The 26695-nt window shown below is 48.1% G+C and overlaps 1 protein-coding gene across 2 annotated transcripts in view; it reads left to right on the top strand.

Annotated features, from left to right (window-relative positions):
* SMG1 (SMG1 nonsense mediated mRNA decay associated PI3K related kinase) overlaps nucleotides 1-26695 on the top strand; it is a 1401298-nt gene that overhangs the window by 926352 nt on the left and 448251 nt on the right. For both annotated transcript variants that reach the window (XM_069210224.1, XM_069210223.1), the window contains one exon: nucleotides 11641-11859. In XM_069210224.1, coding sequence (XP_069066325.1) covers nucleotides 11641-11859 — 219 coding nt within the window. The remainder of the gene's footprint in view (nucleotides 1-11640; nucleotides 11860-26695) is intronic.

The following is a 26695-nucleotide window of genomic DNA, read 5'->3' as shown; positions in this document are numbered from 1 at the left end:
CAGAATCTTTACAAAGTGCCTAGCCCTGGTAACGGCTTTCCTGAGAAAGAAAAAAATTACAAATTTTTTCCTACTTAGATGATTGGCTAATAAAAGCACGTTGTTTCAGGCAGCTCACGGCTCAACAATGGCTTGCACAGCATTATTCAACAAGCTGGGCCTGACTCTGAATCAGAACAAGTCGAACATTTTGCCAACAAGAGTGACGACCTTCTTAAGGGCAAAAATCGACACCATCAAGGACAGAGCTTTCCCTTCAATGGAGAGGCAAGCAAGACTCATTTGCCTAACAAGCAGAGTGCAAAGAAAAAAGTATCTTTCTGTATGCACCTTCTAATCGCTTCTGGGGATGATGTCCTCTTGCATACAGTTAGTCCCCTTTTGTCGACTAAGAATGTGTCCCCTGCAGGAGGAACTAGATCTTCAGTGGATACAGAGAGAGGGCTCTTTCAGCGATTTAATCCAAGTAACTTCTCGGATGGTTCAGGCACTCCACTGGTGGAAAGACCAGGGAAACATCGCAGTCGGTCTTCCTTTCCTGCCTCCTCGTCCTCAGTTAGTCATCACCACGGATGCTTCCCTAGAGGGGTGGAAAGCGTATCTTCAAGACCTTCAGATCAGTGTAAAGTGGAGTAACTGCTTCCGCAAATATCACATCAACTTCCTGGAGGTAAGAGAGCAGTCTCCCTGGCCCTGCAGGCTTTTCTCCCGAGAATAAAACACACTGTAGTTCTCATAAGAACGGACATTACTGCAACAATGCATTATTTGAACAAGCAAGGGGGAACGAAATCTCTTCTCCTGTCTCGGAAATCGCAGACTATTTGGAATTGGGCCATAACCAATGGCATCAGTCTACGAGGAGAACATTTACCAGGAAGGCAGAATGAGACAGCAGACACTCTCAGCAGACTGACGTCCTCCTGTCACAAATGGGAGCTGAACCAGGAGGGGCTCAACCAGGTCTTCAAGAGGTGGGGGAAACCCAAACTGGATCTTTTTGCAACTCCGCAGAACACCAAATGCCGCTATTATGCAAGTTGGGTTCACCATCCAGGCTCTTTGGGGAATGCGTTTTCGATGGCTTGGTGCAGAATATTTACCTATGCTTTTCCATCCATTACTCTGATCTCAAGAGTACTTGCAAAGATCAAACTGGAGCATTGCAGACTCAGTTTTGGCCCCGCCAGCATTGGTTCTCGGAACTCCTCCTGTTCTCGGAGGTGGATCGCATCCCGCTGAAAGTTTCACCACGGCTCTTAACAAGGAACGAGGGCCAGATTTTAAATCCAGACCCCAGATCACTCAAATTATTGGCCTGGCTCCTAAACACAATGAGTTTGCCCATTTAAACATTCACCCTGAGTGTCGGGATATTCTGGCAAAAGCCAGAGCAGATAGCACCCACAAATCGTACTCTTTAAAATGGAAGAGATTTTGTTTATGGTGTCAGAAGGAGCAGATTGATCCACTGCTATCACCGCCGGAGCGAATATTGCCCTATCTCCTCCATCTGGCATCTACAGGCTTGACACATGCATCCATCAGGGTACACTTGGCGGCTATATCTTGTTTCAGACGTTCGCCGACGTCACCATTTCAATGGTCTTCTAGATTGGGCAAACAATTTCTCAAAGGACTCTTTAGAGTTTTTCCGCCAGTAAAGCCTCCTTCACCGTCTTGGCAACTCAAAACGGTTCTCTTTCAGCTTATGAAGGACCCATTTGAACCGATGCACAGAGCGGATTTAAAGCATTTATCGTGGAAGGTAGCTCTGTTGCTAGCACTTACTACTTCTAGAGGGGTCAGTGAGATCCAGGCTTTGACCATTCTAGAGCCTTTCCTTCTATTTAAACAGGATAGAGTGATACTTCGTACAAACCCCAAGTTTGTTCCAAAGGTGCCATCAGACTTTCATATTAACCGACGGTTGGTTTTGAAATCTTTCTTTCCAAACCCAACATTTCCGGCAGAGAGAGCTCTGCACTCGTTGGACATCAAAAGAAATCTCAAATTTTACTTGGAAAGGACCAAGCATTTTAAAAACACTACTCAATTATTTGTTGCATATAGTGCCCCTAGTAAGGGACAGGCCCTTTCCAAGCGGAGTACAGCCAGGTGGATAGTAGCTGCTATACACTTTTGCCACCAGGCAGCTGGAAAGGCTTTAAATTCCTCAATAGGGGTATCTCTACGAGATCTGACTCAGCGTCCATGGCACTGTTTGCAGGTGTACCCATGCAGGACATTTGCAGAGCAGCCACCTGGAAGACTACTCACACGTTTTCAAAGCACTATTGTCAGGATGCCATCCCTATAGGAGATGTGGTGGTTGGTCAGGCAATCCTGCATCATCTGTTCCAGTAACGGTGAGCTCACTTTGCCTCCCTCCATCCTTCTTTTATATTAGGGACATTGCATGGTTTAAGCTCGATGTTTTTCATCTTCATATGTCTTTCATAGTATATAAGTATGTGTACAGATAAATATTAGATGTATGGAACATAATGTTTTCATGTTGTTAGGGGCAGCTCAGTGATCTTTCATTAATTTCAATGATGTAGAGTCAATGCAATGTGCTCTGAATACTGCTTTATAGTCTGATTCAAGCATGTGAATCTATGAAAGTTCCAATACTGGAGTAAGAAAATAAGTTACTTACATGTAACTATAGTTCTCCAGTATTGGAATCTTTCATAGATCCACATGTGGCCCTCCCGGGGGAAGCTCATCTTCAATATCTCCTGTTCAACCATTAACATGCGCACTAGTGCTTAAAAAACTGAGATACTGGCGCTTCTCCCGTGGGATTTCTAGAGGGTCGGGCACCCTGATTGGCTGAAGCTCAAGTTTGGTCCTTTTTACACAAGGACTTGGATAGATTGCTAAAGTGTAGAGTTTAAATGTTATTGCTGTTATGTCTTTTGGGACATTCTTTTCTAATGTATCGGGGACTCCCATCTCGACGATGGGGAATGATTCAAGCATGTGAATCTATGAAAGATTCCAATACTGCAGAACTTAGTTAAAGGTAAGTAACTTATTTTCTTTGTGATTGTGTGGGTGAGCAATTTAAGCTTATAAGAGGGTAGTGCTAAGCATTTGTTGTGCACAGTCAGTAAATACCACACTCTCAAGAAGAAAACCAAGGTTTGAAAAATAGTACATAATTTTATATAGATTTAGGCACCAAGATTTACAAAATCAGGTAAGTACTTTTCGAGTTAGTGAATTTGAGAAATGGAAATAAATATAGCTGTCAAATCTGAGGCATGAGCCTCAAACGCAGTAATGTTAACCTGTGGAGAAAACTTATACTGCACAGGGACACTTGCAGTCGATTTGTAGAGCTGTTCTTCTGGACGTAAGATAAGTAGGGGCCAATATCCCTAGAATCACTAGCAGTTTTGGGTTACTTGTACTCCTGGTGGTGGTATCGTCAGACGCAAAGCGTTAAGTCAATGGGAGCAGTACCTGGAAGAAAAGGTCTGCAAGTGGGGACTGGGTGACCAGCTCGGTTGAACCCAAAGGGATGTTTGGTCCTTGAGGGTCTCCGCTCCGCAGAGTCACCATCTAATTCAGTGATCCTGGGCTGGGGGGCTCGGGTGCATAGGTGTTTTGTTCAGCAGGTATATGAGTTAGAGGCACTCACAGTTCCTAACGTACCTGCAGAAGAAGAGAAAGAAACACAGCAGAACTACTTCTGGCATGGAGCTGGCCTCTGTTGAAGTCCCTCGACGTATAGGTACGTTTTTGCGGCAGTGGAGTTCCAGCTGAGCACAAACAAGCCTTGGTGCTTGTAGCTGGTGGTGGTACTCTTGGTATTGGTGCAGGGAGGCTCTGGGCAGGCTCAGAGTCTCAAAGAATGGATGGGTCAGTGGGGCTGTTCTTTTGGACACGCTGGATCCTCTTCCTGGCAAAATGCTCCCTTGATCCACCCGATGGTCCGCACAACAGAGAACTGGACAGTCTTGGTTGCTGCCTTCTGCTTCATGGATGTAGCTCCTCCACTCCAAGGGAGATGCTGGCTGGTTGGCGAAGTGCTGTAAAGACCTCCAAGGCTTTTGGAGGATGCACAGCTGCAGGACGAGTCGGTCTTTGCTGTTGTCTGCACTAGAGCAGGTAGGCAAGGTTTGGCACCAAACTCCTCAGCTAGTCCACGGTTCTTGCTATTGTCGGCACTAGAGCAGGTAGGCGAGGTTTGACACCAAACTCCTCAGCTAGTCCACGGTTCTTGCATTTGTCGGCTCTTCTTTGTCCCTTTTCTTTAGTCAGTCTAGTCTGAGTTTCTGGTGGCAGGGGGCCACCTAAATACTCAATTTAGAGGAGTATAGGGTAGTAGCAATGGGGTACTATCCCTGGGGTGACTACACCCCCTATATGACCACTTCCTGTGGGGAGTTGGGAATAACCCTGGGAGGAAAGAGCCCTCTTTTTGTCATGGTTACCCCCACTTTTTGCCTGCTGTCTGTGTGTTTTGACTGTGTTCCCTGGGATCCTGCTAACCAGGACCTCAGTGATTGTGCTCTCTCCCTCTAAATCTGGCTGCTTAGGACTGAACACACCCCACAATTGACATACTGGTGCCCCCATGAAAGTCCCTAGTACATGGTACTTGGGTACCCAGGGCACTAGGGCACCAGGGGTTTCCCATGGACTGCAGCATGTATTGTGCCACCCGTTGGAGCCCATGCAAAATGTGTCTGCAGGCCAGCAACTGCAGCCTGCGTGAAAAGGTGCATGCACCCTTTCACGACAGGTCACTGCACCAGGCCACTGTAAGTCACCCCTATGGCAGGCCCTCCTAGCCCAGAGAGCAGGGTGCAGGTACCTGTGTGTGAAGGCAGCCCTGCATGAGCAGAGGGGCCCCTACGAACTACAGCTCAATTTTCTGGACTTCATAAGTGCAGGGAAGCCATTTTACCCGTGTACTGGACACAGGTGTCCAGCTACATAATTATAACTCCAAACCTTGGCATGTTTGGTATCTAACATGTCAGAATCATACCCCAATACTGTTGCCAGTATTGGTTGTATGATCCTATGCACTATATGGGCTCCTTAGAGGACCGCCAGCATTGCTCCTACCAGTCTTCTCGGGTTTTCCAGGTAGCCCGTGCTGCTGCCACCTGACAGACAGGTTTCTGCCCTTCTGCTGCTTAGGCTGCTCAAGCAGAGAAAGGCAGAACAAAGTATTTCCTTTGGGTGAGGGAGGCAACAGCCTCTCCCTTTGGGAATAGGTGTTACATGGGTTGGGAGGAGTAGCCTCCCTAAGCCACTGGTATGCTTTGAACGGCACATTTGGTGCCCTCCTTTCATAAACCGGTTTGCACCAGTCCCTGCTCTAGCACGAAACTGGACGGTGGAAAGGGGAGTGACCACTCCCCTGTCCATCACCACCCCAGGGTTGGTGCCCAAAACTCCTCCAGGTGGCCACTTGATTCTGCCGTCTCAAATCCAAGGTGGAAAAAGGCCCCTCGAGCATCTGAGTGGCCAGGTCAGACAGGTGACGTCAAAGCCCCCTCATGATAGTTGGTCACTCTGCAATCTGCAACTCTAGTGACCACTCCGCTTTGCAATATTGTTTCTTTGACTCCTTTGAGCAACTGCAACATTTCTTTGTCTGGTCATCCTCTGAGGGTGACGAGTCTTCAGCCTGCACAAGCAGAAAGAAGGAATCTCCCTTAGAGTATAGGAGTCACTCCCCTGCATCTGCAGGTTCCAACTGCAACGACTGGCTGCGTGGATCTTCTCTCCTGCAAACTTTAGTGGATCCTGCAACACAGGTGGTCTGGAGTGGTCCCCTCGGTCCTCTCCACCAACTTTCCAACTTGGGAGACGGTAAGCCCTTGCCTCTCATTGCAGGATAGTACCCCTGAGAACTGCAACTTTTGCAGCTACCAAGGCTTGTTGACTCCTCTTCTAAGGGAGCTTTAGGCTCCGTGTAGCCCCGGCCTCCAGCACTCTTCCCTGCTAAGCACAGTCTCCTGCCTGCTGCTCCAGTGACATGGGACTCCTCTCCAGGTGTGCTGAGTGGGCCTCACTGTGGCTCCTGTGCCTGCTGCCTTTGAGTTGCCTGTGGGGGCTGCATCCTCGTCTTCCGACTCTAATCACTGTTTAGGGTCACCTGGGAGTACCCTCCTTGGGTTGAGTCCCCCTAGACCTTGCTGGTCCCCTGCAGCTCTGCAACTCTTCATCTGCAACTTTTGCCTTTGCCAAGGCTTGTTGGCGGTTATCCAGCACCACTGACATACATCAACTCTTCTTCTGTCATGGGATATCGCCTGCATCACTCCTGGCACACTTCGCCAGCTCCAGTGCTGCACAGCTGACTCCTTGTCTCCACCTTCGACCTGGTCTGCATCTCCAGAAGGGTGGGTAGTGGCTCCTGCCCCAACCAAACACTCCAAGTCGAACTGGACTTGGTCCCCTTATTTTTCAGGTCCTCTTCTGTCAGGATCCACCTTTGGTTTCTTCCAGTCTTGCACAGTCCCTTTCCCAAGTTTACCTGTGCGTTTGGGGAAAAACCAGGTACTTAACTTTTCTCTCTTGCTTGCTTGGGGGCACCCTGGTACTTACCTTTTGGGGTTCGTAGTTCCTCCAGCTCCCCTCTACAGATTCCCCTTCCTTGGGTGGGGGACTGTCTTTCACATTCCACTTACTTAGTACATGGTTTGGTCTCCCACTAGGGTCTTCATTCTTTTCTATTTTACTGTTTGCTGTTACTCTCTATACTAATCCCTGAATTCTAATGTGTGTGTAATAGTGTGTTTACTCACCTCATAGTAGAGTATTGCATATACAGTATTTTAGTAATTGTGTTATAAAAGGTACCTTTATTTTTGTAACACTGTGTGGTTCTTTCATGCGTGTAAATGCTGTGTGACTGTAGTGGTATTGCATAAGCTTTGTATGTCTCCTAGATAAGTCTTGGCTGCACTTCCACAGCTACCTTTAGAGAGCCCTGGCTTCTTAGACACTGCCTACACCTCACTAATAGGGGATACTCGGACCTGGTATAATGTGATAACACTATATGTGCCCTTCACACACCAGGCCAGCTTCCTACATCCCTGTCCCAGAGTTCCTTGTTCCACCAAAACAAGTTGATGGAACCCTTACTTCTTGGAGCACATCATTCAGCCCTTCTTAGGGATGTGACTAGCCTGGTAGTGCAACACGCCTACTTGCATAGCTAATTATCTGCCTGTCCTGGTACCAAATGGGCCTCAGGGCAAGAGGTGGCATATGCCAGGCCTGGGGGAAGCTGGGGTCACATATTAAAGGCGGCAGAAACTTTGAAGTCCCAGGCCTTACTAAGAAAATGTAATAGCCATCCTGCTAGAGGAGGTGATAACACCATCCTCCGGAGCAGGCATTGTTTCTGGCCTCTGGGAGAAGTCAAACTCATCTGTGGTTGTTGAGTGGTCAATATCAGTCAGCCAGCACACTAAGGGACTAGTAGGTTTCAGGGGGCACCTCTAAGGTGCCCTCTGAGTGCGTGTCATAATAAATCCAATACCGATATCAGTATGGATTTATTAAGATGAGGTGTTTGATACCAAATACCATAGGTTTCGGTGAAGTCATTATGTAGCTGGGTAACTCATAATGACTAGTGCCCAGTACATACGGCTTCACTGTTCACTTGCAATATCTAATAATAGAACTAGAAATCACAGTGGTATATCTGCTCATGCAGATATGTCCTCACTTAAAATATAATGCACCCTTGTAGGAAGTTGGCTCTGTATATACTATTTCAAAGTAAGAAATATTGTGCACAGAGTCCAAGGGTTCCTCTTAGAGGTAAGATAGTGGCAAAAGTAGATAATTCTAATGCTCTATTTTGTGGTAGTGTGGTCAGGCAGTAGGCTTATCAGAGGGTAGTGTTAAGCATTTGTTGTACACACACAGGCAATAAATGAGGAACACACACTCAAAGACTTACTCCAGGCCAATAGGTTTTTATGTTGAAAAATATATTTTCTTAGTTTATTTTAAGAACCACAGGTTCAAGATTTACATACAACACTTTAAATGTAAGGTACTTCACTTAGATACTTTAGGAACTTTGAATGAAAGCAATATCATATACAGTATTTGTAAAAATGGCGATAAGCTATTTTCAAAGTGGACACTGCAAAAATCAACAGTTCCTGGAGGAGGTAAGTAAAGGTTAGGTTAGGAGGTAAGTAAGACACTTACAAGTCTCAGTCCTGGGGCATAGGCAGCCCACCATTGGCGGTTCAAGGCAACCCCAAAGTTACCACACCAGCAGCTCAGGGCCGGTCAAGTGCAGAGGTCAAAGATGTGCCCAAAACACATAGGCGCCTATCGGGAACAGGGGTGCTCCAGTTCCAGTCTGCCAGCAGGTAAGTGCCTGCGTCCTCGGGGGGCAGACCAGGGGGGGTTTGTAGAGCACGGGGGACACAAGTAGGCACACAAAACACACCCTCAGCGGCACAGGGGCAGCCTGGTTTCAGGTAGGAAACAATAGAGGGACCCGGGGGTCACTCTAGCGGTGCAGACAGGCACGGGGGCTTCTCGGGACAGCCACCACCTGGGCTAGGCAGAGGGTCGCCTGGGGGTCACTCCTGCGTTGAAGTTCGGTTCCTTAAGGTCCTGGGGGCTGCAGGTGCAGTGTTGGATCCAGACGTCGGGTCCCTTGTTACAGGCAGTCGCGGTCAGGGAGAGCCTCTGGATTCTCTCTGCAGGCATCGCTGTGGGGGCTAGGGGGGGGGGGGTCGTCTCTGGTTTACTCACGGGCTTGTAGTCGCCGGGGAGTCCTCCCTGAGGTGTTTGTTCTCTGGATCTCAAGCCGGGGGCGTTGAGTGCAGAGTGTGAAGTCTCACGCTTCCGGCGGGAAACATGCAGTCTGTGAAAGTTGCTTCTTTGTTGCAAAGAAGAAGCTGGTTTTGAACAGAGCCGCTGTTCACAGGAGTTTCTTGGTCCTATCGTCCAGGGCAGTCCTCTGAGGCTTCGGAGGTCGCTGGTCCCTGTCGGATGCATCGCTGGAGCAGGTTTTCGAAGTTGGAGACAGGCTGGTAGGGCTGGGGCCAAAGCAGTTGTCGTCTTCCTCCTTCTCTGCATGCTTGGAGGTCAGCAGTCCCTTCTTGTTTCTTCAGGTTGCAGGAATCTGATTTCCTGGGATCTGGGGAGCCCCTAAATACTGAATTTAGTTGTGCGTTTAGGTCTGGGAGGGCAGTAGCCAATGGCTACTGTCCTTGAGGGTGGCTACACCCTCTTTGTGCGTCCTCCCTGTGGGGAAGGGGCACATCCCTAATCCTATTGGGGGAATCCTCTAAACTCAAGATGGAGGATTTCTCAAGGCAGAGGTCACCTCAGCTCAGGACACCTTAAGGGCGGTCCTGACTGGTGGATGACTCCTCCTTGTTTTTCTCATTATCTTCTCCAGCCTTGCCGCCAAAAGTGGGGGCAGTGGCCGGAGGGGCGGGCATCTCCACTAGCTGGGATGCCCTGGGGCGCTGTAACAAAAGGGGTGATCTTTTGAGGCTCACCGCCTGGTTTTACAGTTCCTGCAGGGGGAGGTGAGAAACACCTCCACCCAGTACAGGCTTTGTTCCTGGCCACAGAGTGACAAAGGCACTCTCCCCATGTGGCCAGCAACATGTCTGGTGTGTGGCAGGCTGGCAGAAACTGGTCAACCTACACTCAAATTTGGGTAGGTATTTCAGGGGGCATCTCTAAGATGCCCTCTGGGTGTGTGTATGTTACAATACATTGCACACTGGCATCAGTGTGCATTTATTGTGCTGAGAAGTTGTGAGGCAGTGTGCATGTGCTGAGTGAGGGGTCCCCAGGGTGGCATAAGACATGCTGCAGCCCTTCAAGACCTTCCCTGGCATCAGGGCCCTTGGTACAAGGGGCACCAGTTACAAGGAACTTACCAGGGTTGTGCCAATTGTGGAGACAAAGGTACAGTTTAGGGAAAGAACACTGGTGCTGGGGCCTGGTTAGCAGGGTCCCAGCACACTTTTAAATCATAACTTAGCATCAGCAAAGGCAAAAAGTTAGGGGCTAACCATGCCAAGGAGGCATTTCCTTACAACCCTGCCTAGGGCTCTAAGGCCTTCTGTAGGGGTGACATACAAATATTATATGCATTGAGTTTGGCATTGCATATAATAAGGGTGCTGTGTCATGTTTCTGACTCATGGTTTGTACCATGACATGCAGCATGCAATGGCACGCGGCATGCAATTTGTAGTGGGACCTGGGGGGGGGGGGGGGGTCTCTTAAGGTGGCATAATACATGCTGCAGCCCTTAGGGACACTCTTTAGTACCCAGTCCCTAGATACCCGGGATACCATTTCATAGGGTCTTACAGGGGTGCTAGCTAAAGTGTGTGCCAATTTTCCACAATTAACCTTTTACCTTGTTTTAGTGAAAGAGCACTGGCACTGGGGGGCCTGGTTAGCAGGAACCCAGCCCAACTTCAGTCGAAAAACATCAGTACCAGTGGCAAAAAGTGGGGGGTGACCATGTCAAAAAGGGGGCATTTTCCCACAGAGTGTACCGTAATCTTTAAAGCAGGTCACTGTGAAGGTCTACATTTGTATGCCCCTAGGCAGGTTACTCATTGGTATATTTTGATGAATTTGAAAAAGTACCTGTGTCAGTGCACTCATAGCACCGTATCTGTTGGCAAAAGGATTTTTATGTTCTTTCTTTCTCTGTAACATAGATCCTTCTTATCATTAATTGTGATTGTGCATAAAGACTTCCATTAGTAGTCCTTTTCCTTTTATGATATCTATGTTTACAACATGACTTGAAAGTTCCACTAAGTAGGGAACGCAGGAGTAACGTTTTTTGTGCAAGATTTCTGACCTTCCTGATTAAAGAACGTCAACCACATTGGAGGAATGGATCAACAACAACTTCAAAGAGTAGATTCTGCAATTACAATAATGAGTATTTTACCCATCTGTTCCTCTGCTGCTCAAAATATGAAAACTCTTGTTGCAACCTCTTGAAACCTGTGTCTTTTTTCATATCGAAGCCGAATTTGCATGGAGGTCATATCACTTTGTCTTACCTCTTCATATACCACAGTCCTGGCCCATTACAGGAACTTTTTTTTTTAAATAACTTCAAGCTCATTTAAGAAAGGGCCTTAAAAGCATTGTCTTAAATAATAGATTGCCTGAAAAATGTAAGGACACTATGATCCTAATTTGGATCACTTGTCTCATATTCCTGTTAAAAATCCTACTAGAAATACTGACTAATTTATTGGGGCCAAAATCTTAGAATGGAAGACAGGTTTCTTGTAGAGCCGCTTGCTAGCCTATGAAACGTTTTATTTGGTTTTATAATGATTGGGATTTGTATTGTTGATGATTTCAATTAATCACACTATAAATTATTTGACTGACTGGTAGTCAGCGATTTGAATACTTAATTTGAAATCTCATTTTATGCAATGTTGAATCACATTTTCTAAAATGTAGGCTATTCTAACCCTATAAGTTAACATTGTTGTATTTTGTCCGCTCATATTGTGTTTTAAAATGTAAAGACACCGTTTGATTACATTTGTTTTGCTAGCAGAATAACTAGATAGTGCTAATTTAGTTTAGTCATTTTTTTAACTCATATTAATGTTGATATAGGTCCTTCACATAATGCGACGTGGACGAGAAACACTTCTCACATTACTTGAGGCTTTTGTTTATGATCCTCTGGTGGACTGGACTGCTGGAGGGGAAGCAGGATTTGCTGGTGCTGTGTATGGTGGAGGGGGACAACAGGCTGAGAATAAGCAAAGTAAGAGAGAGATGGAAAGAGACATCACACGTAGCTTGTTTTCCTCAAGAGTTGCTGAAATAAAGGTATGAATTATTCAAGTGTTCTTTTTGTACAGACCAAAATCTACGTGAATGTACCCATAGGAATATCTGTCTCTAGAGCAAATATTGTCAGTTACATGGCAAAACACTTAAGAGTTTCAGCAGAATCTTGTTTTTTTAATACATACTAACTTTGGCATATTTCTAACGTGGTACTTCCTCCTAGGCAGCAGAATTTTGTGGCATGGTTAGCCCACACCTTTTGCCTGGGATCTAATGTAATTTCAACTGGAACTGCACTGGGTTCCTGCCAAAGAGGTCCCCAGTGCCAGATCTCTTTCCCCTGAAACTGCACTGTCTGTTCCCCGAATGGGCAAAACGTTTAGCACCATCTGTAAGTCTCTTGTAAACAGTACCCGTGGTGCCCGGGGAACTAAAAAGGGTCCCTAATGACTGAAGCACAAATTGTGCTAACCTAAGGGACCCCCTCACCACATAAATGGCAGGCTGCCATTGCAGGCTGTATGTCTTGGTGCAGACAAACGTGAAAACACGAAATGGGGGCATGGCACACAGTCTGTTGCCATGTCCCCTAACACTGCATGTAAAATACGTAAGTCACCAATCTGGCAGGCTTTACAGCCCTAAGGCAGGGTGCATTATATTACATATCAGGGTATATCTGCACGAGCAGATCTATCCCTGCTGTGTCTTTGTTGATTCTCAAACATAGTAAGTGATCAGGAAAGCCACTTGAAAAACATGTGTTGGACACTGGTCACTAGGAGTTCCCTAGCTACATGATGGCTTCACTGAAGATAGTGATGTTTGGTATCAAACATTTCGTATTGGTGAAACCATGCTGTTAGTGTTGGATTTACCAATACGTGTACCAAGAGGGCACCTTAGAGGTGCCCCCTGAAAACCTACCAACTGCCAATGTGTTAACTAACTGGTCCTAACCAGTTCAGCTACCTTAGCCACGTTTCTGACCCCTAAGGTGAGAGCCAGCACTCTTGGGGTCCAAAGACAAAAGCCTTCACTGAGTGGGGTTGTTGACACTCCTCCTGGCAGGATGGACATTCCATGCCGAGAGGCTTCAAAGGCCTAGCCGCCTTTGTAACCATGTCAAAAAGGGGCACTTTCCTACAATAGCTACGATGCTAAAACTTTGTAAGCATAAGAATTCTTCATAGTCTGCCCATGGAGGGAATATGGCTCTGAACCTAACACAGCTTTGTAGAATATACCACAACAGCTGTATTTTCCAACTGCTGCTGCATCCCGGGCCAAGACTCATACATTTCAGAATGCAAAATTAGTCATTTTGATATGTCACCTTGTGAAGTGTCTGCTGGGTTCACTAAGATGGCTCTTGTCAATCAGCAGTAGTCAACCCTCTGTAGTGGTTTAGTCTTTACCCCAATTGTCTGAAGTTGAATTGTCTTCTGGGATCTAACCTCTGCTCCACACACTAACCATGTAGCTGCTATCCATATCTACCTTGGAGCCTTCACCATCTGTCAAGACAAACATCCTAAAGCCAGCACAGTGGCAGGCTACAGAGTATTAGGCAAATCAAAGTTGTGGGAAATTACTTACCCCAAGACCTTTTGTCTGTTTCATGTCCTTGGGTCAGAATCATTGGCCTTTGAGTTCAAAGAGTCTGCTCTTTCACCGAAAGATTAGACAGTTTGCTTCTTCATATGCAGACAGATTAGACTCTGACATTGCATTTCTTGCTTTGGAGGCACCTGTTTCTTTAAGCTGCATTCTTATGCTGAGATTAGGTCAACCGTACAATTGAGAAGAGATGTTGCCCTTTGAGTGATTTATGGATGGTGTAGGAAGCTGGCTCTGTCTATACTATATCAAAATGAGGTATAGTGTGCACAGAGCCCAGGGGTTCCCCAGAGTCTTAAGAGAGGCTAAAGTAGATAATACTAATGCTCTCTTTTGGTGGTCCACCAGTTAGGCCTGTCAGAGGGTAGTGCAAAGCATTTGTTGTACACACACACAGTCAGTAAATGAAGCACACACATTCAAGGACTAACTCCAGGCCAATTGTTTTTATATAGCAAAAATATACTTTGTTACTTTATTTCTAGAACCACAAGATTCAGTTTGCAGGTAAGTACACTTGCGAGTAAGTAACAACATAATGACACCACTTTGTTTCAATTTGGCAAGTTAAACGGTTTTCAAGAAAATAGCAAAAATCTGTTATAAAAATTGACAGTGCAGTTTTCAGAGACAGTTGTAGGGGTGGAACAAAAGTTAGTACGGTTCTGAGGTAAGTACAAGACTTACAGGTCCAGTCTCCAGGCGTTGGTGTGTCCACAGGTTGAGCTTCAAGTTAACCCCAAATGCTGACCACCAGCAATACGGAGCCAGCTGGGTGCAGAGGTCAAATATGATACAAGATTTAAAATGGGCTCCTGTGGAGACTAGGGCACTCGGAATCAGGCCTGTTTGCAGGTAAGTACCTGCGTCTTCGAAGGGCAGACCTGGGGTGCTTAGGTGAGCACCGGGTGGGGGCACAGGTCAACACCAAACACACACTATCAGCGGCCAGGTGCAGGGTGCAAACACTGCATCGGGCTCCCAATGCTTTTCAATAGGAGGACCCCGGGGTCACAAATAAGCTGCAAGCTAGATCCAAGGGGTCCGTTTAGAAAAACCACAGGCTGGACAAGGAGGAGGACTGCCTGCGGAAAGTTGCTGGAGTCGTGATTGGGTTTCCCCAAGGCCAGGGGGCTGCGGGTGCAGGGGTACCTTTAGGCGATGGGTTTCTTTGTCTGGTTCTCTCGTGGTCAGGGGGGGGTCCTCCGGATCTCGTCTACAGGCATCATCGTTTTGGTCAGGAGGGGTCAACCCAGGGAAGACAAAAGTTCAGAATCACCTGGGGATTTGCTCTGGTCGGGTGGGCCACCTGGACACTGGCTGTAGGCGTCTGGTGCAGAGTGGACAGGACTTGCAGACCTGGGGCAGTTCTGGAGTCCTTTGCTGGAGTTTCTTTCTAGACAGGGCCACTGTCCACGGTAGTTCTTGGTCCTCTGGTGTGCAGGCAGTCCTCTTGCAGATGTTTTACCTTTTTGTAGCAGGGCTTCAGAAGCTGGAGACAGGCCTGTAGTGCTGGGGCCAAATCAGTAGGTGTCTTCAGTCTTTTCTGCTGGGGGTGAACTGAACAGTCTTCTTTCTTCCTGTCATCTTCTTGAGGTCACCAGGAATCTGACAAGCTAGGTTCGTGGAGCCTTTAAATCCTGGATTTAGGGGCTACTGTCCCCAAGGGTGACTACACCCTTTCGGTGCCCACTCCCTTTGGGGATGGGGACACAGACCTAACAGTTTTGGTCCTTGCCCTCCAAACCAAGATGGAGGATTTTGTAAGGAAGGGATCACTTGAGCTCTGGACACCTTAGGGGGGTGGTCCTAGGTGAAGTGGTCACTCATCCTTGTTTTTCCTAATTTTTCTGCCTGACTTTGCTGCCAAAAGTGGGGCTTTGTCTGGGGGGAGGAGGGGGGGGGGGCATCTCCACTAGCTGGAGTGCCCTGGGGCACTGTAACGAGACTTGAGCCTTTGAGGCTCACAGCCAGGTGTTACAGTGGCTTTGTTTTTGGCCACAGAGCACACAAATGCTCTCATCCCATGTGGTCAGAAACTCATTTGGAAGTGGCAGGCTGGCACAGACTGGTCAGCCCTGCACTAGAAGTTTGGTTATAACACAGGGGCATCTCTAAGATGGCCTCTGGGTGCATGTTTCTATAAATCCAACACTCATCAGTGTGGGTTTATTGTACTGAGAAGTTTGATACCAAACTTTCCAGACTTGAGTGAAGCCATTATGGTACTGTGGAGTTTGTAATGACAAACTCCAAGCCCATATACTCAGGATGGCCACACTGCACATAACAAAAAAGGCCTAAGAATGGACGTAATCACTGTAGGAGCATGCTGCTCATGCAACTATGCCCTCGTCTGTGGTATAGTGTACCCTTTCTTAGGACTGTAAGGCCTGCTACAGGGGTGACTTATCTGTGCCACAGGCAGTGGTTTTGGGGTATGGCACCCGGAGAGGGATGTCATATCGACTTTCTTTTTCTCCCCACCAGCGCACACAAGCTGCAACTGCAGTATGCTAGTGTTTATTGAGGGTTTCCGTAGAGTGGCATAATACATGCTGCAGTCCTTGGGGATGTTCCCTGACCAGAGCGTCCATGGTACCATAGGTACCTTTTACAAGGGACTTAGCTGTGTGCCAGGAGTGTGCCAATTGTGGAAGCAGTGGTACAGTGTTTGGGAAAGAACACTGGTTATGGGGCTTGGTTAGCAGGATCCCAGCTCACTCTGTCAAGTCAGCATCAATATCAGGCGAAAAGCAAGGGGGTAACCATGCCAAAAGGGGGACTTTCCTACAGATAGCATTCAGGAACTGGATATCCACATGTTGTCTGCAGCTTAAAAAAGCATATGCCTACTCCTATTGTCTGCCCCTTTTAGTCTGCTCATCGCATGCCATGTAAGCTGGTGGATTAGGCCGCCATTGCCAAGTCACACACAATGTTTTCTCCTACTACGTGATAGAAAGTTAAAAGGGCTGGATACCTTTGGATGCAAGGTTTGTACAACTAGAGACCCAACCGTGAGAGCAACAGATGCTGTTTGTAGGTCATGTACTCTCACACTCAGCCTGAGATGGCCACAGCACAGATGAGGTACTTTTTCACTTCTGATGTGCAAGACTGACAAGGATGCAGCAAATCGATATTTGCAAAGTGGACTAGATACAGTAAACAAGGTGGTTTGATCAATAGTCACTAATATTGTGAACATATGATGCATTTACATAAGGTCTGTCAGTTTTCTTCCTCTCAACCTTGAGACACATGCCCTTTGACAGTTAACAGTTCTTCGCAGTTTTGTTTGAAAGATTCAAGCAGATTTGAGCTGCTGCTGGAGCCTTGGGCTTAATCTTGTACTCATAGAAGCTTCACCAGTTGTATCAGAAATTCCACAAATATAACCAAAAGGTGAAGAGACCATATTAGCAAAATCAGCCACCACTGGATTTGTTTTAGACCTTACTGAAGTGGAGAGTCAGGCTGAGTAAGAATATTTTAGCTTGAGTAATCATCATGTTTCACTTCTTTGAACCCCAGGACTCCTCTGAACATGTAATCTCCCAAAATTCTGGCCCTCCATGTTGATGGTCTGGTGGCATTGTTTCTTTTGAAAATGTAATAATAACTTTGGACTAATGTGTTCTTCAGATAATGTGAGCAGATTATTATTTTCCTTTCTAAAAAAGATTAATGTACAAATAAAACGAGTGATAGCAAAAAGCATAGCATAGTGGTAATGATTGCTATTTCATGTATTTCCTGTGTACCAAAGAAAGAGCCGGGTCCTTTGGGCACTTCAGTTTCCAGTTTGGATGATGACTTAAGAGCCTCACGATAGATTTCCAGAGGTGACAGGAAATAAATCAGATTCCCTGAGATAATTAACTAGGCTCGCACTCTATCAAGTCCATTACATCGTTGGGAGTACTTCATTGCTACCACTACATCAAAAGTCATTACACTGTTAATGGTATAGGCTCTTTAATAAGGTAGGGCAATGGTAATTTAATTAAATCTATTTAGGTTGCAGGAGCGTCACTGAGAAAATGTAATGTCTCATGATGTACTGGTGCCGATGCAGAGACACTCAATTTAGGGACGTGCAAACAGTACTGAGTATTGCCAGTTTGTTGTCATAGCCTTTCCTTAGTAGTTGATTTTTCACAAACATGATGATGATTGTGGTGTTGGGGCATATTTATGAAGGCAGGTGTGTGTATTCTTACCTAGACTTCATTCCAGCTTCTGAACAGCTTCTTTTCAGACCTTGTGTTAGAGAGCCTGCAAACGAAAATATCCCTTTTTCAAGTCTTGGGTTATTTTTAATACACTAAGATACCTTCTCCCTTGATCCCCATGCTTCTGCTGTATTTTGAAGTAATAGTGCTTGTAGGAAGCAGGCCTGGTGTGTGGTGAGCACCTATGGTGTTATCCTCGATTAGTGAGGTGTAGGCAGTGGCATTGCCGCAATACATGCTGCAGACCATGGGGAATCCATTGTGCCCCAGTGCGCTGGTTACCTAAGTACCATACACTAGGTACTTATATGGGGGCACCAGTATTCCAATTGTGGGGTGTGCAAAATCCTAAACAACCAAATTTAGAGGGAGAGAGCCCTATCACTGGAGGCCTGATTAGCAGGATCCCAGTGGAAACAGTCAAAACACACTGACAGGCAAAAAGTGGGGGTAACAATGTCAAAAACAGGGTACTTTCATACAGTGCTTACTCAATACGTGTATGCATTTTCACTGACAAATGGTGAAATCGAGATCTTTGCAGTAGACTGCTGTAATAAAAAAAAAAGAGGATTAAAATCCTGCATTGATTTTAAGCCAGGACGATTACCTGCTGTTCTGCACAAAGATATCTTTTATTATCGCATCTTCTTTTTGTGTCTGCCAGTTTCTGGTGAGGTAGTATCCGTCACGGGAAATGTGTGGGGTGCTCCCCTGTGGCTTCATGTCAAGGTTCACGGATGCTCCTGCTGTGTTGTGGGGGTTCTCTTCCGCATATGTTAGACATTTCCCTACTTTACCTTTGCTTCCAAACCCTTTTCTCTTAGTTATACATAGCCTATTCAATGTGTAGGAATTACTCTCTCTTTGGTATGGTTACCCCCAGTTTTTGCCTGGTGTCGGTGTGTTTTGACTTTGTTCACTGGGATCCTGCTAACCAGGACCCCAGTGACTGTGCTCTCTCCCTCTCAATTTGGTTACTTAGGACTTAGCACACTCCACAATTGGCATACTGGTGTTCCCCTGTAAGTCCTTACTATATGGTACCTAGGTACCCCATGGGCTGCAGCATGTATTATGCCACCCATGGGAGACCCTCTAAAATGTGTCTGCAGGCCTGCCTTTGCAGCCTGTGTGAAAAGGTGCATTTAACTCATCCCTGTGGCAGACCCTCTTAGCCCAGAGGGCACTCTTGCATGAGCAGAAGGGCCTCTACGAACTGCTGCTCCATTTTCCTGGACTTCATAAGTGCGGAGAAGCCATTTTAGTCGTGTACTGGACACACCTGTGGCCAGTTACATAATGGTAACTCCAAACCTGGGCATGTTTGGTATCAAACATGTCAGAAGCATACCCCAAAACTGTTGCCAGTATTGGTTGTATGATTCCATACATTCTGGGGGCTCCTTAGAGGACCCCCAGCATTGCTCCTACCAGTCTTCTGGGGTTTTCCAGGCAGCTTGTGCTGCTGCTATCCCACAGACAGGTTTCTGGCCTCGTGCTGCTTGACCAGCTCAGGCAGAGGGAGACCGAACACAGGATTTCCTTTGGTAGAGGGAGGCCACACCCTCTCCCTTTGGAAATAGGTGTTAAATGGCTTAGGAGGGGTAGCCTTCCCAAGCTACCGGAATGCTTTAAAGGGCACATTTGCTGCCCTCCTTGCATAAAGTGGTTTGCACCAGTCCAGGGACCCCGGGTCCCTGCTCTGATGCGAAACTGGACAATGGAAAGGGGAGTGACCAGTCCATTGTCCATCACCACCCCAGGGGTGGTGCCCAGAGCTCCTCCAGATGGCCACTTGATTTTGCCATCTTGAATCCAAGAAGGGCAGAGGCCCCTGAGAGTATCTGAGTGGCCAGGTCAGGCAGGTGACGTCACATACCCCTCCTGATAGGTGGCCACCCTGTTATATGACCAATACCCCTTGCTTGTCTCCCTCCAGCGTGGGTGCAAGATTCCAGCAGGACTCCTCTGCATTGTTTACTTCATCTTCTGGCTACTGGGACTGCAATTGGACCTTCCAGGAACTGACACACTGCAACTCCAGCAACAAGTGCGCTCTGCAACATTTTCACCGGCTCCTCCCAGCAACTGCAACATTTCCCTAGCTGTGCATCGTCTGAGGGTGACAAGTATTCAGCCTGCACAAGAAGCAAGATGGAATCTCCCTTGGCGTGAAGGAGTCACTCCCCTGCATCCGCAGGCACTAACTGCAACGACATCTGGCTGCGTGGATTTTCTCTCCTGCAAAACCTTGTGGATCCTGCAACACAGGTGGTGGTCTGGAATGGTCCCTTCGGTCCTCTCTACCAGCTTTCCAACTTGAGAGATGGTAAGACCTTGCCCCGGCCTCCAGCACTCTTCCCTGCAAAGCACAGCCTCCTCTGCTGCTGTGACAAAAGATCCTCCCGAAGGGGCAGCCTGATCGGAGGATTGATGCTCATAGTTCGGGATACCAGACTCTCCATGCCCAATCCGGAGCCACTAGGATGACTTGGGCCTGTTCGTTCTTGATCTTCTTGAGAACTCTGGGCAGGAGTGGTATGGACGGAAAAGGGTACAGGAGACCTGATCTACACTCGCAACGGAAAGCGTTACCTCATGATTGCTGCTTTGGAAACTCCAACACTCAATACTGCTGACATTGCACGTTCTCTGCGGAGGCTAAGAGATCTAGCCAACACTCTCCCCACTGCTGAAAGAGTTCTTGCGCCACCTCCGGATGGAGATACCACTTGTGATCCACTAGACATCGGCAACTGAGTTTGTCCATCCTGGCGTTCAGACAACCTGCCAGGTGTTGAACCACCAAGGTTATTTGCTGTTCCAGCCATGTCTAGAGACGCAGAGTCTTTTGACAAAGGGTTCATGGCCCCACACCGCCCTGCTTGTTGCAGTATTACATTGCAGTGGTGTTGTCCATCAACACCTGCACTATGTTCCCTTTCACAACAGGAAGAAATGCTTTCAAGGCCAGTCAGATCGCCCGGCGCTCCAATAAGTTGATATGGAGTCCGGATCCCACCAGAGACCCCTGATCTCCGCCTGTCCCAGATGGCCGCTCCATCCCAGAAGTGACGCATCTGTCACTACTGTGAGATCTGGTTGGGAAAGGGAGAGGAGTCTGCCTTTGACCCAATCGCAGTTCACTAACCACCGCTGCAGGTCTTTTGCAGTTCCCACCGAGATCTCAACCGTGTCGGTAAGATTTCCCTGATGCTGTGCCCACTGGAACTTCCGGTCCCACTGCAGTGCCCTCGTTTGCCATCTGGCATTTTTGACTAGGCGAAAGGTATGAACCATCGATGGGCATGTCCCTCAGATTTGCCTGGACATTCCCCTCCCCCGAAAACCCAGTGGTACGCAGCCAGGCATGGCGACGAAGGGCCACTGTCTAAGAAATCTCCCTGTCCAACTAGTCGGTCGTGTCCAAGCCACAGTTAATGGTAAACTTGGCTGCATCTCTCCCGTCCTTGACAGCTTGGGTGAGTGTGTCCCATACGCCCTCTGGGACCTGGGTAGCACTGTGCCACTGTATCCCATAAAGTATGGGAAAAACGGGCCAATAGGCATGAGGTGTTTATGGACCTCAATGCCAGGCTGGAGGAAGAAAACTTCATCTTCCCAAGTTGGTCAAGCCTCTTGGATTCGCTATCCGGGGGAGCAGAAGGGAAGGCACCATGGGATGTGGAGGCTTGGACCACCAAGCTGTCTGGGGTGTGGTGTTGGTTGAGGAATCTAGGGTCTGTAGGAGCTAGTCGATGGTGGTGGCCAATTGTTCTATTCACAGGAGCCCCTGTGCTGGGTTTGGACCACGTCCCCAGCAGGACATCAGGAAGGGCCTCATTAAAGGGTAACATTGGCTCCAAGGTAGCAAACCCCAGCAGAAGCACCTCTGTCAGGATGTTAGGCCTGACCTGTACCGTAGGTAACTGCAGGTCCAAGACCTCAGCCGCTCCATACACCACCATGGCGTATGATGCCCCCTCCTCCGTAGCCACAAAAGGAGGTGAGATCATACCAACATCTGGAGAAGTATCCAGTCCGCTGGCTTCCCCTAGATCTTCATACCAGTCCTGCTCTTCTAATCCATATTCCAAAGGGTCCTCAGACCCCTCCTACTCCTCACCTGCGCCTGGCTAATCAAAATAAACCTCAGGCACTGATCTGAGCCTAGTCGGCGCCATCGGAATCGGCGTCGTACAACGTTGCTCTGGATCATCAGGAATGAGGATGGGGGCTTCCACCACCGGTGGGCGCCGGTGGTGGGGGGAGCATCAGCTTCAGGCCCGGCGACAGAGGAGGCCGACTGTGAGGAACCAGCGCCAGTTCGGATCCGATAACGGATCCTGGGGTCCCCAACTGCCCCGAGGCCAAAGCTGCCAGCGTCGAACCTCATGGGGCCCCTGCTGACCCCACGAGGTCCGAACATATACCTGCGGGGGGCAGCCAGCTCTAAAACAAGGTGCATGGCTTTGTAAAAGTCTTAATTGAGTGAGGTTGCTCTGGCCTCCGGATAGGGGGGGGGGGGGGGGACGTGAAGTCAGCCCTGACAATGGCTCGGCGGAACGTGCCCGAGAGGCCTTGTCGGCCGACGGGCATGTCGAAGTCCGCTTGGACTTCTTGTGCCTCTTCCCCAAGTGCCCCAAGGACCTCAAGTGGGAAGAAGAGGACTTTGGGCTCTTGGAGCGGTCGTGCGACCATCTCCTTGAGCGGGACCGTGACCTCCGAGGAGTTGCACAGACCGAAGTCACCGTGAGCTTTAGAGAAGGCGCTCTCCAAGTGTTCGGGGCCATGGCCCGGCAGTCGGAGCACGACTTCGAGTCATGGTCCCTGTCAAGTCACCAGTGACATACCTGGTGGGAGGTCTGTCACCGACATGGCACGATGACAGACGCCACACGGCTTGAACCCAGTCTTCCTAGATGACATCTTCCTCGCAGAGACAAATAAATTCTTCGACAAAAGGTTGAAAAAAGGCTTGCCAAAATAGGCAAAGGGTAGCCCGATCCCAGACTTGTGCTTTACCGGCACGGAAGGAAAAGAACTGACGTACTTGCGCTGGGGTGGTGCCTTTGTAGGTGACAGTAACGTCACAGACTGCTCCAACTACGCTGACGAAGCCACGAGGAGCCAGACAACACGCGCGGATCCGAATGACTCCACCTGACGGCGCACGCAAGGTATTGCTCAGTAAAAAGATTCCAGATTTAAAGCTGACACCAGGGAATTCAAAGGTAAGGAATCTGCAGCTAGATAGTATCTAACATGTAATGCATTACTGAAGGTAAGTAACTAGTTCGGTAATGCACGTGGGCATTGTCTCCATTGTTAGATTATTTTATTTTTTTATCACAGTCTGGTATTGCGCTCCAGGTCGACGCTCCTCAGCGTTCGTTGTCTTCCACCCTCAAACTTCTCCATACCCATAGGAAAAGAAAAAGAACAGACCATTTTCTACGTACGTGTTAGCGCTTTTGTGGCAGGCTCGACAAACAAGCACTTGGAATATGATCCCTTCGGGGCTTTCATTCTCTTTGTTCAGTCCTTGAGAGTGCCATCATTCTAATGGAAAGGACCCCATTCCTGTACTACCCACAGTGTTATGGAAAATACCATTGGACTGAGCTTTATCAGGTTTGCAACCTCCATCTGTCCTCGAAGCACGCAGAGTCCATCTGGGAGTCCTTTCTCACCTTCTGCTTTAAGAAACTTTTGTAGCACCAACATGCTTAGCGACTCACTCTACAAACATGGGGCAGCATTGTAAGTGCACAACACCCCGCCCTTTTCAAAGAATGTGATGTCAAAGAAAATGGTCTGTCTGGATCTTTTATCGAGCAGTCTGCACACTTCATTCACGAAGTCAGCTCACAGTTGGAAGTGGAGGAACTATGGGTCGTCGAAGCCCATCCAAAAAAGACCCCACTCTACCTGCAATAGGGGGGCCTCTGTGGCTTTTGAACGTAACACCGACCTAGTTGACATCAGCAAAGTAGCTTTAAGGTCTACTCCGAACACTTTCAACAAGCACAGTTTTGTGTATGTCCCAGCACACTAGCAACTAATATTGGCCAGCCTATAATTTATACATTTTGTACCTTATACATTTTAACAATCCTCTGCAACATCTTACTTCTGGCTACTGCTTAGGGGAAAACTGCCTTAGGAAAGTGCCACTGTTAGTATGATTATCCCCTCACTTTTGCCTGATATTGATGCCAACTTTGAAAGTGTGCTGGGACCGTGCTAACAGGCCCCAGTATCAGTGTTCTTTCCCAAAATCTGTACCTTTGTTTCCACAGTTGGCACACCAATGGCACACAGTTAAGTCCCTTGTAAAAGGTACCCATGGTACCAAGGGCACTGTGGCCAAGGAAGGTCCCCAAGGGCTGCAGCATGTATTATGCCACCCTGGGGGACTCTCACCAAGCACACGCACACTGCCTTTGCAGCTTGTGTGTGCTGGTGGGGAGAAAGACAGTTGAAATGGCACACCTCTCTGGGTGCCATGCCCACAAACCACTGCCTGTGGCATAGGTAAGTCACCCTTCTAGAAGGCCTTAAAGCCCTAAGGCAGGGTGCACTATACCACAGGTGAGGGCATAGCTGCATGAGCAATATGCCCCTACAGTGTCTGAGTAAATTTTTAGACATTGTGAGTGCAGTGTAGCCATATTGAGTATATGGTTTGGGAGTCTGTTATTTCGAACTCCACAGCTTCATGATGGCTTCACTGGATACTGGAAAGTTTGGTATCAAACGTCTCAGCACAATAAACCTCCACTGATGCCAATGTGAGTTTTATTGAAAAATGCACCCCTGTATGTTAGCCAAACTGCTAGTGCACGACTGACCGGTCTGTGCCTGCCTGCCACTTTCAAACAAGTTTCTGACTCAGTGGTGTTAGAGCCTTTGTGCTCTGTGACCACAAACAAAGCCTGTCCTGGGTGGAGGTGCTGCACACCTCCCCCTGCAGAAACTGCAACACCTGGCTGTGAGCCTCAAAAGCTCAATCCTCAGGTTACAGTGCCCTTGGGCACTCCAGCTAGTGATTTGCCCACCCCCAGACAAAACCCCACTTGTGGCGGAAAGTCCGGCTGGAAAATTAGGGAAAACAGGCAGGATTGACCACCCTAACAAGGACCACCCCTAAGGTGTCCAGAGCGGAGGTGACCCCAAAGGGAGTGCACACAAGAAGGGTGTGGCCACCCTCAGGGATAGTAGCCATTTGCTACTTCCTCTGACCCCTAAAAAGCCCCTAAAACCAGGATTTAAGGGCCTCCCTGAACCCAACTGACCAAATTCCTGGCGACCTGACAAGAAAGAAGGACCACTAAGCTGAACCCCCAGCAGATAAGTATGACACTGACTTGGGCCCACCCCTACCGGCGTGTCTCCAGCTTCAAAGAACCTGCAACAAGAAGATGATGCATCCTGTGGGACGTTTGACCTTTGCCAAGTTCCAGAGGTCTGCCCTGTACCCCAGGGTCCAAGAACTCCCCTGGACAGCGGCCCTGTCCAAGAAGAAACTACTACCAAGGGACTCCAGAGCCTCCCGGATCCGTGAGTCCTGACCACCCTGCACCCGTTGCCTCTGGCCAGTGATCAGTTGGCTCAACCAGCTAGAGTGTCCTCAGGCGATTGTGAGCAAGTGCCCACCCTGGGATGGCCTCTCCACCCCTCCATGACAATGTCTGCAGAGGGAATCCAGAGACCCCCCGCCCCTGACCACTGCACCCGCAGCCCCCAGGCATTGGAGAACCCGACCTCCGATGCAGCTATGTTTAGCAGACGGCCCTCCTACCTGTCCAGCTTGTGGTTTGTCCAAGTCGACCCCCTGGACCTCGCCTGCAGCATCTGAGTGGCCCCTGGGGTCCACTTATAGACTAGCATTGGAAACCAGACATCTTGTTTGCACCCTGCACCTAGCCACCCCACTTCCACTGAGGGTGTGTGTTTGGTGCCTACTTGCTAGTTGTGGGCCCCCCACTGCTCCTCTAATCCCCCCAGGTCAGCCCATCGTAGCCCATGTTAAGTTTGCCTCAACTTTGACCTCTGCACCCGGCCGGCTCAGTGTTGCTGGTGGTGGGTGTTTGGGGTTAACTTGACTGTAGACATCCTTATCCCCGGAGACTGGAACTGTAAGTCGAGTACTTACCTGTAAATAGTACTAACTTTTCTCTCCGCCCCCCCTCCGCAGCACCCATTTCCCCCCCACCCCCAAAAAACCCAAACTGTGTCTGGAAAACTGCACTGTCAACTTTTAAAACAGATAATTGCCAATATTTAAAAAAAACGTATAACTTTATTCTTAAGGTTCTCGAAATAAATTAAGAGAAGATAGTTTTGCTATATAAAAACCATTGGTCTGGAATTAAGTCATTGAGTGAGTGTGTGCTTCTTCTATTGTGTGTGTGTGTGTGTGTGTGTGTGTGTGTGTGTGTGTGTGTGTGTGTGTGTGTGTGTGTGTGTGTGTGTGTGTGTGTGTGTGTGTGTGTGTGTGTGTGTGTGTGTGTGTGTGTGTGTGTGTACAACAAATGCTTTGCACTATCCTTTGATAAGCCTAACTGCTCGACCACACTACCACAGAAGAGAGCATTAGTATTATCTACTTTAGCCTCTGTTAAGCCTCTGGGGAACCCCTGGACTCTGTGCACACTATATCTCATTTTGATATAGTATATTCAGAGCCAGCTTCCTACAACTGCTTTCCAGTCTATGTACAGCTACACACTGCCAGGAACGAAAAATGTTACCTTGTAAACATCTGTTCGTGGCATGTAGTGCTGTAGATTTGCATGCACCCACCCTCTTCCCCGTAAGCCTCGGTTGTTGCAGAGGCCTTTCATCATTTGTTTGCATAGTCCTCTTTTTCTGTTTCTAAGCTCCATTTGTAATCCTTAACTGCCCTGTGCAAAAATTATAACAATGGAGCTGCTGCACATGTGCATTATCAATAATGGGTGGTCACTAGACGTTGTGACTCGAATAATTCTTCAAAGAAAAAGAAGTTG

Source organism: Pleurodeles waltl, chromosome 10, assembly GCF_031143425.1.
Source record: "Pleurodeles waltl isolate 20211129_DDA chromosome 10, aPleWal1.hap1.20221129, whole genome shotgun sequence".
In the NCBI taxonomy this organism is placed as follows: domain Eukaryota; kingdom Metazoa; phylum Chordata; class Amphibia; order Caudata; family Salamandridae; genus Pleurodeles; species Pleurodeles waltl.
The sequence above is the reverse complement of the archived record's forward strand: the minus strand, read 5'-3'. Positions and strand labels throughout refer to the sequence as shown.